This window comes from Bidens hawaiensis, unplaced genomic scaffold (assembly GCF_021521415.1).
Source record: "Bidens hawaiensis isolate Kalapana, Puna unplaced genomic scaffold, B.hawaiensis_p1.1 tig00008535_1, whole genome shotgun sequence".
Taxonomy (NCBI): Eukaryota; Viridiplantae; Streptophyta; class Magnoliopsida; order Asterales; family Asteraceae; genus Bidens; species Bidens hawaiensis.
Genome location: NW_027491610.1, coordinates 185,191 through 201,973, shown reverse-complemented (window position 1 = coordinate 201,973; position 16,783 = coordinate 185,191). Strand labels below are relative to the sequence as shown.

The 16,783-nt window shown below is 38.2% G+C and overlaps 2 protein-coding genes across 3 annotated transcripts; one reads left to right on the top strand and one right to left on the bottom strand.

The window, feature by feature from the left end:
• Positions 1-1,334: 1,334 nt before the first annotated feature.
• Positions 1,335-6,616, bottom strand: LOC143529342 (sorting nexin 1-like). Of its 2 annotated transcripts, none has more exons than XM_077025161.1 (11): positions 6,509-6,616; positions 6,264-6,404; positions 4,562-4,697; positions 4,296-4,429; positions 3,273-3,347; positions 3,004-3,163; positions 2,270-2,403; positions 2,112-2,180; positions 1,952-2,031; positions 1,794-1,854; positions 1,335-1,686 (listed from the first exon to the last, which is right to left on the bottom strand). In XM_077025161.1, the coding sequence occupies exons 1-11, from the start codon at positions 6,518-6,520 to the stop codon at positions 1,477-1,479; spliced, it is 1,212 nt and encodes a 403-aa protein (XP_076881276.1). In that variant the 5' UTR covers positions 6,521-6,616; the 3' UTR covers positions 1,335-1,476. The 2 variants fall into 2 exon arrangements, with proteins under 2 accessions (XP_076881276.1, XP_076881275.1); XM_077025160.1 differs by having other exon boundaries at positions 6,264-6,407; positions 6,509-6,614.
• An 887-nt stretch (positions 6,617-7,503) lies between these two features.
• On the top strand, positions 7,504-8,683 carry LOC143529313 (uncharacterized). Its single transcript, XM_077025137.1, has 3 exons — positions 7,504-7,729; positions 8,181-8,255; positions 8,405-8,683. Exons 1-3 carry the CDS (start codon positions 7,577-7,579, stop codon positions 8,564-8,566), a joined length of 390 nt encoding a protein of 129 aa, XP_076881252.1. The 5' UTR covers positions 7,504-7,576; the 3' UTR covers positions 8,567-8,683.
• The last annotated feature ends 8,100 nt before the right edge of the window (positions 8,684-16,783 follow it).

Genomic DNA, 16,783 nt, shown 5'->3' with positions numbered 1-16,783 from the left:
CCCTAGATATATATATGTATTTGTATGTGTATGTGTATGTGTATATACACGTGTGTGTAAATTGTAATGTATATATATATGGTGAAGACCGGTCGTCTTCACCTTTGCAATAAAGCAGAAAATTCTTGCAAATGTTTGGTATGGAATTAAGTTGTGCAACAATTATTTGGGAACAATATGTAGTAGAATAAGACAAAAGAACTTAAGACATGAAACTTCCTATGCATTTTCCTTAAATATCAATGTTATGCTTATTAAAAATAAAAACCGGACATTTTGGTTTTGTCTTTTTTCTAAGTTGTAGGCTGTAGCTAGCAGTTTGATTCAAAATATTTTTCAAAGACAAAACCGGACCGTAAACATTCCTACTCGACACTAAACAATTTTGACCATTTTTACTGGTCACTAATACTGTCTTCGACTCTTCGTAGCTGTTTTACGAAAATTTTCCAATATATACTCTCTTTTATCCCTCTTTAATACCCTAAGTCTTTGTTACGTGTTCTCTTGAGAAACAAAGGTGTAATAAGCACACCATGGATATATATCGAATAACATCAAGAAGGAATTGTGTTCTTGGTCTTCGAATATATGGAATGCAGTCTATGTGATTGTGTGTCGTCAACGAAACAAAACCATTCTCGTAAACCGAGATTAGAGCCATGTTACATAGATGAACTTTTTTAATAAATGTGTATAAAACATGCATGCATTACAATTTTTTAATTTGACTAGAGCAAGATGTCGCCCGTGTAGAGAGTTTCTCCCAACATGAAAATGTTGTCCATAATAAGGGTAGTTTTTGTGTTATCTCGACTGAATGCATAAAGAATCGAAAATCACTAAAATTAGGAAATGTTTTGGGTAATGAAATCAGCAAATCATATTGACATATTTACGGTCGTTAACGAGTTACATTTTACAGTGTTGGTTGTCTTGATCAATTTTCGACCTACGAATCAAACTGATGGTTTTGATTGGTTTAACATTGGCATTAGTAGCTCGTTATATTATGTTAGTTGGTTGTGGGTTCAAATCTCGTTATTGACATCGTTCTCAGTTTATTAACTTGACCATACAAACAAATGTAATGTGTTCTAAAGCATCTTTCACATGAAAACCATAAAAGTAAATATTGAATATATTTTCAAAACAACATATGTTTTCTTTGGTTGGTTCAAAGGAACACACCTGTTGAATTATCAACACTTGCATTTGTTAAAAGGTAATTTATGTTTTAATGTGGCTTCCAATGGACCGCTTTGACCTTTATAAAGACATAAAGACACCCAGATTGTGTTCAAACATAAATAACAAAAGAACCAAACTACAACTAAACTCAAATGTTGGTTCTGGTATATAGTTAAAACAGAAACACAAAATCTAAAAAGTGCTGAGAAAATAAAGATATAGAATGTTCCTTATGTTTGTTAAGCAGAAATACACAACACAAACATAACGAGTAAAACTCACGCGTTATGACACAGAGAGAGACTCGAGTTTTGGAAGAAGGCTTCGCCACGCATCAGCAATAGCATTGGATAAACGAGCCTGGCCCTTTGCAAACTCGTGAAAAGCCCGACCCATATCTTGCGTCTTTTGCTCTTGAAAACGCACAATTTCTTCATTCATCAACTTAACAATCGTCTCAAATCTCCTTGTTGGTTCCTGACTATCCGCTTTAAGCTGTATTTGCGTTTATAATAAGTGGGTCAAATTTATTTATTCTAGAATCTGTTAAATTAAAATATATATATATATGAAGAATAAGAATGATAGATAATCATACTTACCTCCTCATATTCATGTTCTGCATCGAACAACTTCTCAGATCGAATCAACCTCATTTTGTTCCTGAAACATAAATATAAAACGTATAAAACCATCATTACAGTTATTAAATATTGTTCTTAATTACAGTAATTGTTGCATAAAATAATGAAATTCATACAGATCAATTTCCTTTAGCTTTATCGTTTCAGCCAATTCACACTGGTGTTTAAAAGCATTAGCCCTCTCTGCTATTGTACCCTGTTTCACATATCATAAAACACATGGATCGGGCCAACGCATTTGGTCAAATGACAGAATTTGAAAGTCAAAACACTTACCTTAATTGATTGCACAGATCGCACATAGTCTTTCAACGGTTCTTCAAAATTCATTAAAAGATGGTGGGCCTTAACAATATAGCACATAAAAAAATCATGAGATTATTTAGAAACAGAGGTAAACATTTAAAATAATAGATAGAAAATTAGAAACCAACTTCTCGCTGCAGCTTGATTGATAATGTCTCTGATTTTGCCCCGAGCTCAGAAAACGCAGTCCCGAGAGCATCTCTTTCACAAGCACCGAGAAGCTTAACCGCCTTACCAAAATCTGCTAGAGATTGCCCTAATTCTGTAACAATAATTATGCAAATTCAGATTACAAAAAATATAGTATATCAAAAATAATCAATTTTAAAGAAATTAAGAAATTTTCACAATTAAATGAATACACTTAAAGTCAACTTTCTACCCAATTGACCTAGGCTTGTAAACGAACCGTATGTTCAGTGAGGTTCATGAACCGTTCGACAGGAAGTTTGTTTATCTGATAAACAGACGAACTTGAATGCATGTCTCGTTCGTTTAAGTTCGTTCATGTTGAATTCTTTTACGTTCTTTAGTTTACATTTGTTAAAGTTCGTTCGTTAATATATTCCTTAGAATTTTTTTTTGCCTGTTACAACTTTTTCTAGTTTAAATAACTTTCTAGGTCCAACTTTATACTTTATAATGTTCACAAACACAAACATGTCCATTTTCTTAACAAACAAACACGAACAGAAAAACCCCATTCGTTTAATTGTTCGTGTCCGATTGCTTGTTAGGTTAAAGTTAAACAGAAAAATAAAAACATGCCCCATTCGTGTTCATTTACATGGCTAATTTGACCTGTTTGCTTCTAATCTGAACTTTTTATTTGCGTGGTTACAGATGAAACAAACTATTATACCTCTGTGTCTCTTTACGAGACGATATGCATGTTTTTGGGCTTCGGCTAAATGATCCTCAAGCTCAAATATATAATTCTTAAATTTCTCATATTCGGGATTTGATTCTTCCACTGGCTTTTCTTTACCGAGAACTACATCTGTAACTTTAGATTGAACACCCTGTCACATTCATTATATGATATTAAAACATTTAGAATCAAGTCAAAAATACCAATTTTCCAAGAACCGTAGTTAAATTATTAAAAAAAAATATAATATTATATTTTACCCAGAAGATTTGCATCAAATCAGATGGCTTCTTCTTGAAGATTCCAATATCTTGTGACCTTGCTCTTTCCATTGTCTGCAAAAACAGCCAAATAATAAATTACTTAAACTACTTAAAAAATCAACTTGTTTTGCAAAATAACAGCATTGAAAAATAAGCTTGTAAACGATTGAACACAAACAATTAGACAAACAAAGTTTTCTTGTTTGTGTTTGTTCTTTAAAAAAACAAACATGTTCGGGTTCGTTCTTTAAAAGAACAAACGTGCTTGTTTTCGTTTATGTCCGTTAACAGTATAAATGAACGGTTCAAGAACGTAATTGAACATAGATGAATGAACATAACTGAGCTAAACCTAATTAAAATTTAAAAGCAAAAGTGAACAATTTGTTGGGCTTCAAAAGTTATTAAAACCAGGCTATATTGTAATGGGCCTAAAAACTAAAATCATAACGTAAATGATCGAACTCAAACAAACATGCATAAATGAACAAGCGGTCACAAACATAAATGAAGGAAAGAGAAATGTGTTCATGCATGAAAACAGAAGAAGTTGTCATAAATGATTTCATAGTGTACTTATAGGGCAGTAACAGTTATAAAAAGGTTAATTGCATAGAAAGTTTACGAAATACGGTTTCAGGTAAACAACTTTCTTTGCATCATAAAAAACACTTAAGCTTTCAAAACTTATAAGGTAATCTTCTACCTTGACAACAGTAACCAGTTTCTAAATGCCACCTTAAAAAGAAGTTAAATGGCCAAAGGTACCGACAAGTCATCATTGTGGTCTGGTAACCTGTATGGTTTACCTTAGAAGTTTTTGAAAGTTTAAGGATGTATTTCTAAACAGTACTTTTCAGAGTAAAAAAAACTGTTACTTGAAATAGAGATTGGATAGAAGTTTGTTACCATCTTATGCATTTAACCATATTTTAACTAAAAGATCAAACCCATAATGTCTTATCTCATGAATTCAACCATATTTTAAGCAAGTGGTCAAATCAAAACCATAACGTTTACCTGTTCATCAGCCTCCAAAAAGATTCGCAGATCCTCACTTTGTTGAAGTTCATGATGTGATGCAATCCTATTGACAAACGTATCCAATGCTTGACGCCTCATTTCAATGAACTCGGCACTGAATCTAAATTTCTCTGCGTTAGTTATGTCAAAATCAGTCATGAAAAAGGGATTTATATATTAGAAAACAAAATTCAAATTTATCTCTATTGACCACAATTGTGATTGCTTGAATGTTGTCAGTAATCATTTAACAGAAACGTTACCTACGGTACTCTTCTCTGGTAGTGGAGGAATGAAGATACCCTTATACTTCTCAAAAAGACGATCACGCAACCAAACAAAATCAGTATACCGTCTAATGACAATCTTTTCTGAGCCCTGATATTCTGGCAAATTTGTCTGCAAGTAAAACACTTGAATGTAACTAAAATAATAATATGTTTCTGATACATGATTTGCATCCAACTGATAGCATTTATCTAATAACAAGAGCTGGATAGAACACGATTTCCATCAAATTGATATTAATCAGACTAGGGGTGAGGCAAAACAGAATGATAACCGAAAAAACTGATCGGTTAAGGTTATGTAGATCTAGTTAACAGGCCATTCGGTGATGGTTATGGTTAAAGTGTCTTCATTAACTTACTTTAAACAAAACCGGACTGAACCTTGTATATTTTCAAATTTTATACCTCTAATTCCATCTTTTATTTGCAACTGTCTATAACCGAGCTTGGAACTGACATGTTTCAGCTTGGAAACTTCATAATTGAGCTTGGAACACCATAACCGAACCATTTTCAACAAAAACAAAATAATAAATAAAAGCATTGGACACTCAACCGAAACCGACCATACGGCTATGGTTAACCGAACCGACTTTGCACACCGAGATATCAAACAATCTATTGAGGCAATTAAGTCATTATCTATAAATTTAAGATTCCTAAGTACTAATCCTGAGTTCACCAAACGCTAGGGATTTTAAAACTAAATACAAACCCTAACTAACTAACTAACTAGTGTTAATCGAATAATATAGAGGTAAGGTACCAAAAAGACCCAAATACCGTTAAGTAATACCCGCGGGTTAACCAGAAGTCCCTCATAAGGCACCCGCGGGACATCTGAACCATCCGCATAAATCATTTGAGGAAGAAACACCCTCATAGCACATGCGGAAGCATCGTAGCACCCTCAAAGGTCATCCGCAGGAAAGGAATATACTTCCGCATGAATAACCACGAGGTAATGCTCCGGGACAGCTGTCAATAATCAATTACCTTCTAGAAGATTTACCAAGATGCTTTCTTGAGCAATACGTGATCCGACGGCCAATCAACCAATAACACGTGGTATGGTCGTTATAACCGTGCACATGGCCAATATTCTCCTATTAACCAGTGACAAAGAGACACGTGTGTAGGTTGTTATACATGCACATGCAACGTATAAACAAACCTATCGCATAAGGACACATGTCCAGACGGTTATGCAGGAATCTTCTTAAGGGACAGCTGGCCCATTCACCTTCCTACACCCTTCGGCTATAAATACTCTCTCAATCATCATGGGGTATCCATTCACTCCCACTGTACTCTCTCAATTTGCTTAAGTGCTTATCTTCTACAGAACAGTACTTATTCTCACGCCGGAGGGTGGTTACGGGAAGACCCCCCCTCTTGTCCTTCCCGTAACGAGCTCACGGTGTCTGTTTTGCAGGTGTTAGTCATTGGACTTTAGGCAATTGGGTTCATATCGTGTTGGCAGTTAACCGTATCCTACCCTGTTGACTCATTGGATCCAAGACCCATTAGTGGGGAGCGGATCCGTGCTTCCTCACTAAGTACTAATCCTGAGTTCACCAAACGCTAGGGCTTTTAAAACTAAATACAAACCCTAACTAACTAACTAACTAGTGTTAATCGAATAATATCTGAATGGTGAAATTGAAATACGTACCTTAGTGATGACCTTATAGGAGATATAAGCTTGAACGCCGTTGCCCATTTTAGCAGGATCAGTAACAGATACTGATAGAAATGGGGGAGGAGGTTGTGAATTTGGGGATCTAGGGCTTTGTAAACCCGTAGGACTTCGTTGCTGCTGATGCATGTTAGTTAATTTGTAGTTAAATTGGAGGAGATATAATAATAATAATAATAAATTGATTAGATATAGATTGAATTGAGATTGGTGCTACCCACCGTTGTGATCATGATTTTGATTTTGACTGGAATTGATCAGACTTCTTCGTGTGGAGTGAAGAATACGGTTGAACGCTGATGATGATCGATTAATCTGTTGATCTGTGGGTAGATGTAAATGCATATAAACAAAGTGTGTTTTGGTTTTGGATATACATATTTAGATTTTTTAGTAATAGAGTTTAGCCTGTTTTGATTTAACTGGCAGCCTTGAGCACGATTCGGTTATTACGCAAAATCGTAACCCAAGTCATCGATTGTTTTCGGTTTTTTAATTACGTGTAGACATTGTAAAAAAAAATTAAATGAAAATGCATATTTTAAGTTTGCAATAGAGTATATAGAGTACCCATATATATAACTCAAAAAACAAAAATAGAAGCGTGTTACGTTGAACCATATACACGAATGCACTTAAATTGGAATTTACTTAGATTCCAATTCCATCTTCATCTGAACCAAACACGCCATTTCGTGTGAAGAAACAAAAAATTCAATTTCGATTGAATTCCTTTAACTGTTGTGAAACGAATGTGCTATAAGGGCGCCAAGCCTCATTGAGTGCTAATTGAATAACAAGGTAAGTGGCTTAAGAGGTGGTGACGCATCTTTAATTCAACCAATCATATTTTTACACATACATTTTATATATAAAGCTATCTGAAAAAACATTTTAAATAAATTTTTTTTAAGAATAAATTGTGTTTTAAATTAAGTAATTACGTGTTTTAGTTAAAAGTTACATATGTACTAGTGGCAGTAATATTGTTAAACGTTTTTCAACTTTTAGTTAAACAACTCGAAATAAGTCATTCCATACAATACATGGTTGTGGACTAGTGGTCTTACATAATATAACGTGGGGCATTATTCGATCAGTTCACTCGTTGTCGGTGGACATCTCTCGGAGTTAAGGTACGCTGATCATAATATCATCATCAGAGTTACTGCTGTCTGTGTTGTATATACATTATACTCAATCTATTCATCCTTTATTATCCGTATTCTAGTTATAACTTATAAACCCTAATTACTAATTTTCAATCACTTGCCGGAATCAAGCAGGCGATGGCCGGAAACACAGGATCGAATAAAACCGAACAGTTCGTTTACAGAATCAGTACAGCCGACGAGTGGTCGGAACTGCAAACTAATAAATCTACATTCGGTCAACAACTCGATAAAGATTCAGGCTTTATCCATCTTAGCAGCCTCAATCAGGTTCTTTGTCTATTTAATTAAGGCTAAAATTAATAGCACTGAACAAACCGAATCTAAACAAAAACCGACAGTTTGGTTTTTATGATTTTGTAAAAACCGAACCGAAATTGTAGATTTTTATTTTAAGTAATTTACAAGAATTTAATAAAATACGCAACTAAAATAATTTTGGCTGTATAATGATCAATTTAATAATTAACAAAATGATTTAGGTCGAAATATATTATTTTGGGGCAAAAATTTTAAGCTCAAATGGCAAAACCGAAAAGGCGAAACTAAAAAAACCGAAACCAAACGCTTTTCAAAGATTGATAAACCGAAGTTTCAGTTTTAGCCCAAAATCATGTGCACCCTAAATTATTTGATTTTGGTTAATTAATATTTACATATTCACTTTCAACTGTTTTTCTTTATTTGTTTCTTTTTTTAAGATGCAACCTTTTTATTGTAGGTGAAATCGACCTTAGAAAGATTTTACTCGAATACTACAGACGATCTTTTCCTGCTCCAGATCGATTGTGAAAAGGTACTATGTTTGATTATTCTCACTTGAAGATTACAAACGATCAAATCGCGATAATAAGTTACGAACGATTGCATGTTAGATTATGCTTCTAGTTATTTGATTATGCCAAAGTGAATAATATGTTATGTGATTTGGATTTGTTTTTGCAGCATGGAGATGGATTAATATATGAAAATGTGGATGGTGTAAATGTTTTCCCTCATTTCTATGGCCCATCTAAAAGCTTTGTTCCTCTCACCCTTGACATGGTTGTGAAAGCTGAAAAAATAACTTCATCAAATGGCCAATTTGATTGTAGCCTGTTGAATTAGTTAATATGTAACCCATGCTTCTTTCTCTTCCTGCATGAACATACACTACTGGTTTTGTATAAGTTGATGTTTAATTCGGTATGCCTTTGTGTATTGTGTTCGATTGTGTTATCGAGTTTGTAATTGTGGAAACTTGGCATCATGTCAAGTGTTTGATACTTTGATTTATTTTAAATTGAAACCAATGAGTAGTTTGTGCTTCTAGTTGATCAGTAATCAGATGATCTTTGACTTGTGGTGATGGTGGGCGATGATGGCGACGTGAATAGTGATGTGGGCGGTGTTTGACGGCGGACAAGTGGTGGACGGAGGTGGTGTTGGGTAGCTGGAGCCGGTGGTTGGATGACGAGTACATAGTTTGAATGTTACACATATGCTTAGTTATTACTTAATTAGTAGTCAGTAGGCAATTACAATTATAGGTGATTATGACCCATTCTTCAAATAGTGTGTTAAGTAGGGCAAAACCAAGTTGTGTATGGGTTATCGGTGTAAAACGAGTCACCTTAAATTGATCAACAGGTTAAACGGGTTAATTTGGGATATGTTAAATGAAACAATGAGTTAGAATGATAATTATTATAAAACTTGTTAAATTTTAAAAATGGAATGAATGTGTGCTCATGATTATTACACTAAACCCAAGTAATTGAAATGATCAACCGAAGAAAAGCATTTAACATTTAGGTATCTACACAATAAAATTAAAAAAAATAAGGAAAATTGTATTATAATAATTCCACCTGAGAATATTCTTGACATCAATCCCACATTTTAAACTATGTTGTCTTGTTGGACATCTGTTAAAAAAACTTAATTCCGTAAAATTTTATCTGAATTTCAAATTGATGTTTTAGGACTTTTCGATAGAAATGAGGATACGAGTCAACTGATTTAAAACTTATCTCGAAACGGCGCTCCAAACGACGATTACATGAGGATGCGGGTGTATAAACTTCCAATTAATCCAACTGCTCTAATATTTGAAACCGGTTTAATTAATATTTAATAGTAGCTTTAATTTTCGTAACATTCGTTCCTCAAGTTGTAAGGAACTTAATGATATTAATTCAATACTTAGAATGCTTGTAGGGTACTTCCATCTTTTCTAAAAGAAATGAATGTATCAGATTAATATATTGCAAAGTAGTTGTAACACCCAATAAATAATTGGTTAGAAAGAAAGTAGTTAATAATAGCTTTAGTTTTCAAAACATTCTTTTTCCAAGTTGTAAGTAACGTAATGTAGTTCGTATGATTAGCATCTAACATCTTATTTTCTCTTGCTATAAATAATACTAGGAGTCTTACAAAGTACAGTATACAAACTTAAATCCCACCCCCCACACCCCAACCCCCCCCCCCCCCCCCCCCCAAAAAAAAAAAACAAAAAAAAAACAATTCTATTTGAAATATAAGTATATAACTATGGAGAAGGTGTTTGAACACGAGCATCCTTTGAAGTTAATTGATTTGCAGGTGAATGATGAAGATGCGGAAGAATCCGAAGAGGAAGAGGAGGATGATTTAGTTACACAAGATGAGTTTGTATGTGCATGTAAGCGGTGCAACCAAGAAATCAACCCGTACTATAGGTACTACTATAAATGTGTGGATGATTCATGTGATTACTCTCTTCATAAATTTTGTGCCGAGCTCCCAAAAATGTTTAAACACGAATCACATTCACATCCTCTTATCCTCACACACCTTCCATACGGTTGGTCATGCTTTTCTTGTAAAATCGAACACAAGCGTAATGAATTTAGTTATAAATGTCCTCAATATTGCTTTTTCTACATTGATATAAGTTGTGTCGTGAAACCAGACAAAAAGAGGATCCATCACCCTAGCCACCCACACCCACTAGTGTCTCTTATCTCCAATCCTATTTTATGTTATTGTAATGCTTGTGGGAACAAACATGAAGGGATATTCTTCATATGTACCACATGTCCCAACTTTGCCATACACAACGATTGTGCTTTCCTACCAAAACGTTTGTTAATTCAACAAACTACAAATGACATTTTCCACCATACACATCCACTCATGCTTTCTTATTCCTTCCCAAAAGAAGAATGAAATGCAAAATATTCCCCAACATGTAGAGTATGCGGTGGTGACTTTTATTGGTTTACTGAGAATCTTTGGGTTTACAAATGTGAAAAGTGTATTTACTATGCCCATGTGGACTGTGCAACGTTAAGAAAAGAGACATTTGTAACACCCCGACCAAAGGCGGATTATACATCGGGGCGCCACATATTGTTTCATTACTCGTGACACTATTTGGGTGTCAATATTTAATAAATATATTCATTCGCGCACGCGCAACGTAAACACAAGATAACATAATTCAACATAAATCAATATATTATAAGACAAAATATTCGAACAATAATAACTTGTCTTGATACATTTTAATCTAGGTCCAAAAGTAAAAACGTCCTACGTGTCCACAAGCTCCAAATGTAGCTACAGCAAACCTGAACATGTGTTAAAATAAAACGTCAAACACTTGCGTGTTGGTGAGAAATCAAGTTTAATAGATAATAGATAACAATAATCACTGCGCGCAACACGTGTATGTCTGGTGTTTAACAAGGGTGTAATCAGATTGTGATCAAACCTAAATAGATCATAGTTCATAGTTCAATCCGTGCTCCCAAATGAGCACAAAAACAAGAAAACATCTGTGCAAGTGTAAACAAAGAAAACCGTAAACGATAGGTCTCCCGTGTTCATCTAATGGATCCATGAAAACTTCGGAATAGGCCGAACAATGCGGTTAATGATACACACATACAAATAAACAGCCAAGTAAACGTCCTCAACACATGGGATACTGCACGACTAAAGTTCATAAACAAGTTTAAGACTCGAGTTTGTACGAACACATGAACATCCCAAAACATTAAAAATAAAAAGGGATTAGATACGAGATTACTCACTTGATAAAGATGCGTTGAAAGATAATGCAGGAACCAACTTTAAACAAGCACAAGTTAACCTATAATTAAAGATTATTGTTTTAACGATTGGTTTTAAGTCTTGATTATAAGTTATTAATAAGTAAATTATTATATATAATATATATTACCGGAAAAGCAGGGCAGAACAGGGAGGAAGACGGAGGCAGAGAGAGGAGGCGACAGAGGATCAACGGCAGAGAGCAAGGAAGATAATAAGTGTTTGTGTGTGTAGTGTTAAGAAAATAGCATTATTATTTATAGGGAAACCCTAGGGAACACAATCCCTAGAAAAGGGGAAAAGATCTTCAACAGGATCAAGCAAAAGATAACAAAAGCAAAAAGTTCCAAAAGCAAAAGATATCAAAAGATATGACAGCTGCAGGGGACAAGGGAAAAGCTGACAGGTAACAGTAAAAGCATGGACGGTTCAGATAAAGGTACTGGTCAAGCATGGAAAAGCATATCTCAAAAGATAATGTCAGTCACTTTTTCTGCCAACTAATGGGGTTGGTGCGCATGCTGCGCCGAAAGTAACTTTTCAGACATAAGATAGGTCAGGTCAACAGCACAGAAGATAAGACATCACAAAAGTAAACGGCTAGATTAAACAGAAGACTCAAAGGGTTTAGCGCGAGAAGGCTCGAGCGCGTGAGCGCGAAGGCAGACAGAGCAAACCTTAGCGCGCTGCGGGAAGAACTATATTTCTTAGCGCGCTGCGGGGACAGTTCGCCTCGTATCGCAGCAACAGATGGTCTTCACGCAGGCTTCCTTGTAAGGAGTCTGGCGCGTGGAGCTGCGCAGACAACCTTAGGCGGGAAGAAACAAAGGACAGAGAAGGGGGGGTTCAAGGCTTAAGGGCGGAACGACGACAAGAGAGAGAAAGAGGCGGGACGGCAACAAGAGGGAAAAGAAGGCGGAGAGAAGAAGAGGGACGGGACGGCGGAAAGGAAGAGAGAGGAAGAGGCGGGAAGGAAAATATTATTAGTAATATATATATTTTAAATGTCAAGTTTTAAAAGAAAATAATTAAATTTTAAATCATAAAAAGAATCGGATCAGAAAACGGGTACCTGGGTCGGGTCGGATTCAGGCAGATGTCACAGTCTCCCCTACTTTAAGAAATTTCGTCCCGAAATTTATCTCGAAGTAGGCTGCGCAGAGAACAGGTGCGGGTACTTGATCTTCATTTGATCTTCCCTTTCCCATGTAAACTCGGCTCCGCGCTTGGACTCCCAGCGGACTTTCACGATAGGGATGCGACTGCGCTTGGTTTGCTTTACCTCGCGATCCAAAATCTCAACAGGCTTCTCAACGAAATGCATGGATTCATCAACTTGAACTTCATCAAGTGGAATGTGAAGGTTCTCGTCAGCTAAACATTTCTTGAGATTGGAAACATGGAACGTTGGATGCACATTGCTGAGCGCGGGCGGCAGGTCAAGTCTGTAGGCAACTTTTCCCACACGCGCGAGAATCTTGAATGGACCAACATAACGAGGAGCAAGCTTACCTTTCTTCCCAAAGCGGACAACACCCTTCCAGGGCGACACTTTGAGGAGAACAAGATCACCAACTTGAAATTCGAGAGGCTTTCGCCTACGATCTGCGTAACTCTTCTGTCGGCTTCTGGCAGTCAGCAGATGATCACGGATCTTGGCGATTTTATCGGTTGTCTCTTGAACTAGTTCGGGTCCTGTGATTTGAGCTTCACCCACTTCGCTCCAACAAATCGGGGAGCGGCACTTACGACCGTAAAGTGCTTCAAATGGGGCCATACCAATACTGGAATGATAGCTGTTATTATAAGAGAACTCGACCAGAGGTAGGTGTGAATCCCAATTACCTCCAAAATCAAGAACACAAGATCGGAGCATATCCTCAAGAGTTTGAATAGTTCGCTCAGACTGTCCGTCAGTCTGAGGATGATATGCAGTACTCATGTCCAAGCGAGTTCCTAGCGCAGATTGGAGAGATTTCCAAAAGCGGGATATAAAACGGCCATCGCGATCGGATATGATGCTCAACGGAGTACCATGACGGCAGACAATCTCCTTGACATAAAGCTGCGCGAGTTGCTCAACACGGTAGTTTTCACGAATGGGCAGAAAGTGAGCAGACTTAGTCAAACGATCCACTATTACCCAAATGCTATCATGTTTGCTTGCTGTCAAAGGTAACTTGGTAATAAAGTCCATCGCTATACCTTCCCATTTCCACGTAGGAATTTCTGGTTGTTCGAGCAAACCAGATGGGCGTTGATGTTCAGCTTTTACCTTGGAACAAGTCAGGCATTTAGCTACGAACACAGCAATATCCTTTTTCATACCGGGCCACCAATAAGTAATGCGCAAATCCTTGTACATTTTATCAGCGCCGGGATGAATAGAATACCGAGATTTATGCGCTTCACTCAGGATATCAGCGCGAAGATTCTCATCAAAGGGAATCCAGATGCGATTGAGATAGCAGAGAATTTCACTCAGATTAGGGACAAAGTGAGCTTCCGCGCCACACGCTAACTCGGCGCGAAGGTTACAATTACTGATGGATGCGCGCTGCGCGTCACGAATGCGCGATTCAAGGTTGCTTTGGATCGGCGCGAAGTGAAGCTGCGTGCGCGGCAAGATACAGTTAAGCTGGCAGGGTTTGCGGCTGAGCGCATCGGCTACCACATTAGCCTTACCAGGATGATACCGGATCTCACAATCGTAATCGCTGATGAGTTCGTTCCATCGGCGTTGTCTCATGTTAAGTTCCTTTTGATCAAAAATATGCTGAAGGCTTTTATGGTCAGTGTAAAGGATACACTTAGTACCATAAAGGTAGTGTCTCCAGATCTTCAAGGCAAATACAACTGCGCCTAGTTCGAGGTCGTGAGTTGTATAATTCTTTTCATGAACCTTGAGTTGCCTTGATGCGTAAGCGATAACCTTGCCTCGTTGCATAAGAACACAACCGAGACCTTGGTTGGATGCATCGCAATACACGACAAAATCTTCATTACCCTCAGGTAGCGCAAGGACAGGAGCTTCACACAACAAACGCTTGAGCGTCAGAAAGGCTTCTTCTTGCTTCGAGCCCCAAATATACGGTTTACCTTTGTGCGTCAGAGCTGTTAAAGGCAATGCGATCTTTGAGAAGTTCGAAATAAATCGCCGGTAGTAACCAGCTAAGCCCAAAAAGGAACGGATTTCGGTAGGAGTGGATGGCGTAATCCAGTTCTTGATTGCTTCAATCTTGGATGGGTCGACATGAATACCCATCTTGTTTACAACATGACCAAGAAACTGTACTTCATCAGACCAGAATTCACACTTGGAGAGCTTGGCAAAGAGCTGCTCGGCTCTAAGCTTTTGCAACACCAACTGAAGATGTTGCTCATGCTCGGCTTTGGTCTTAGAATACACCAGAACATCATCGATAAACACAATCACGAATTTATCCAAGAAAGGCCTACACACCCGATTCATTAGATCCATGAAAACGGCGGGTGCGTTGGTTAAACCGAAGGACATGACCAAGAATTCAAAATGGCCATAGCGAGTACGAAAAGCAGTCTTGGGAATATCTTCATCGCGGATGCGCAACTGGTGATAGCCAGAGCGGAGATCGATCTTGGAGAAACAAGAGGCACCTTGGAGTTGATCAAAGAGGTCGTCAATACGCGGTAAGGGATACCGGTTCTTAATGGTGAGTTTGTTCAACTCGCGGTAATCGATACACATGCGAAACGTACCATCTTTCTTTTTAACGAACAACACCGGAGCACCCCAGGGCGAAGAGCTAGGGCGAATGAATCCTTTAGCGGTCAACTCTTGAAGTTGACTTGCCAATTCTTGCATTTCAGCGGGTGCAAGACGATAAGGAGATTTGGCTACGGGGGAAGCACCAGGGACAAGATCAACACGAAACTCGACTTCACGAGCGGGAGGGATACCAGGAAGATCATCGGGAAAAACTTCAGGGAAGTCACGCACAATAGGGATTTCGCGAAGTTTCTTCTTTCCTTCATCGGGTTTAACCACATGGGCTAAGAATGCAACACACTTCTTCCGCATGAGTCTTAGGGCTTCGGCGCAAGACATAAGCTTAAGACCACTGGAGGGTTTCTCGCCGTAGATGTGATGATCACCGTTTTCTCGAGGAATGCGAATCAACTTTTTGGCGCAAATAACTTCGGCGCGATTAATCGAGAGCCAGTCCATACCAATGATAACATCGAAACTTCCAAGCGGCATGGGAATGAGGTCGATTAGAAAATCGTTTTCGTTAAGGTTAAGCGTGCAATCCTTAATCACGGAGTTAATTAAAACAGTTTCACCATTAGCCAATTCAACTGAAAAATTTTCTTTTAAGTTATCGCGCGGTCGCGCAAGCTTCTGCTCAAACGCGCGGGAAATAAAACTTCTATCGGCGCCAGTATCAAAAAGTACGGAAGCATAATGTCCGTTAAGCAAAAATGTACCATTAACTACGTCATTATTCGCTTGCGCTTGGTGCGCGGTTATGTTAAAAGCTCGTCCGCGCGTCACTTGGTTCGAGATTTGGTTAACCGGATTTGCTTGCGTAATTTGTACTTGTAGCCTTGGGCACGCGTTCCGGAAATGACTGGGATCACCGCAGTTAAAGCACGACCTGGGTTGTGGATTAAGGTAAGTTGGTTGAGGGTTTTGCGGGTAGGTTGGTGGTGTTTGCGCGATTGGGTTGGCGGGAGGGACTCTACAGAACTCGGCAGAGTGACCAACGCGGCCACATCGGTTACATTGTCGACACGGGGTTTGGGTTGGGTGGTGAAGTTTACAGGTTGGGCAAAAGGGTTGGGTTCCTGTGTAAGGTTTCTTAGTTGGCGGGGCAGGGAGTGCGGGATTGGTTAAGGCATAGTTGTGGACTATAGGGGGAGTTGGGTAGGCTGACAGTGGGGTAGGGGCGTATACTGGAGGTAGGTAGGGTTGCTGGATAATGGGTTGGCTGGTAAGCGCGTAAACTTGTCTGCGCCTACGCTTCGGGTTGTTATGGTTTGAGGGTTCTGGTTTGGTTTCTGTTGGTTCAGGGGCAGTCTTGGTGGGTTTGGTCTTCTCAGTTCCCCGCAGGAACAGGGTTCCTGCTCTGACATGGTTGTCGCTGAGCACAGCGGCCAACTCGATGGCGTCAGAGAGGGTTGCTGGGTTTCTGGCCCATACAGAATCTTGAATTTCCATGGGGAGACCCCCAAGGAACTTCTCGATGGCTCGGCGGGAAGGGG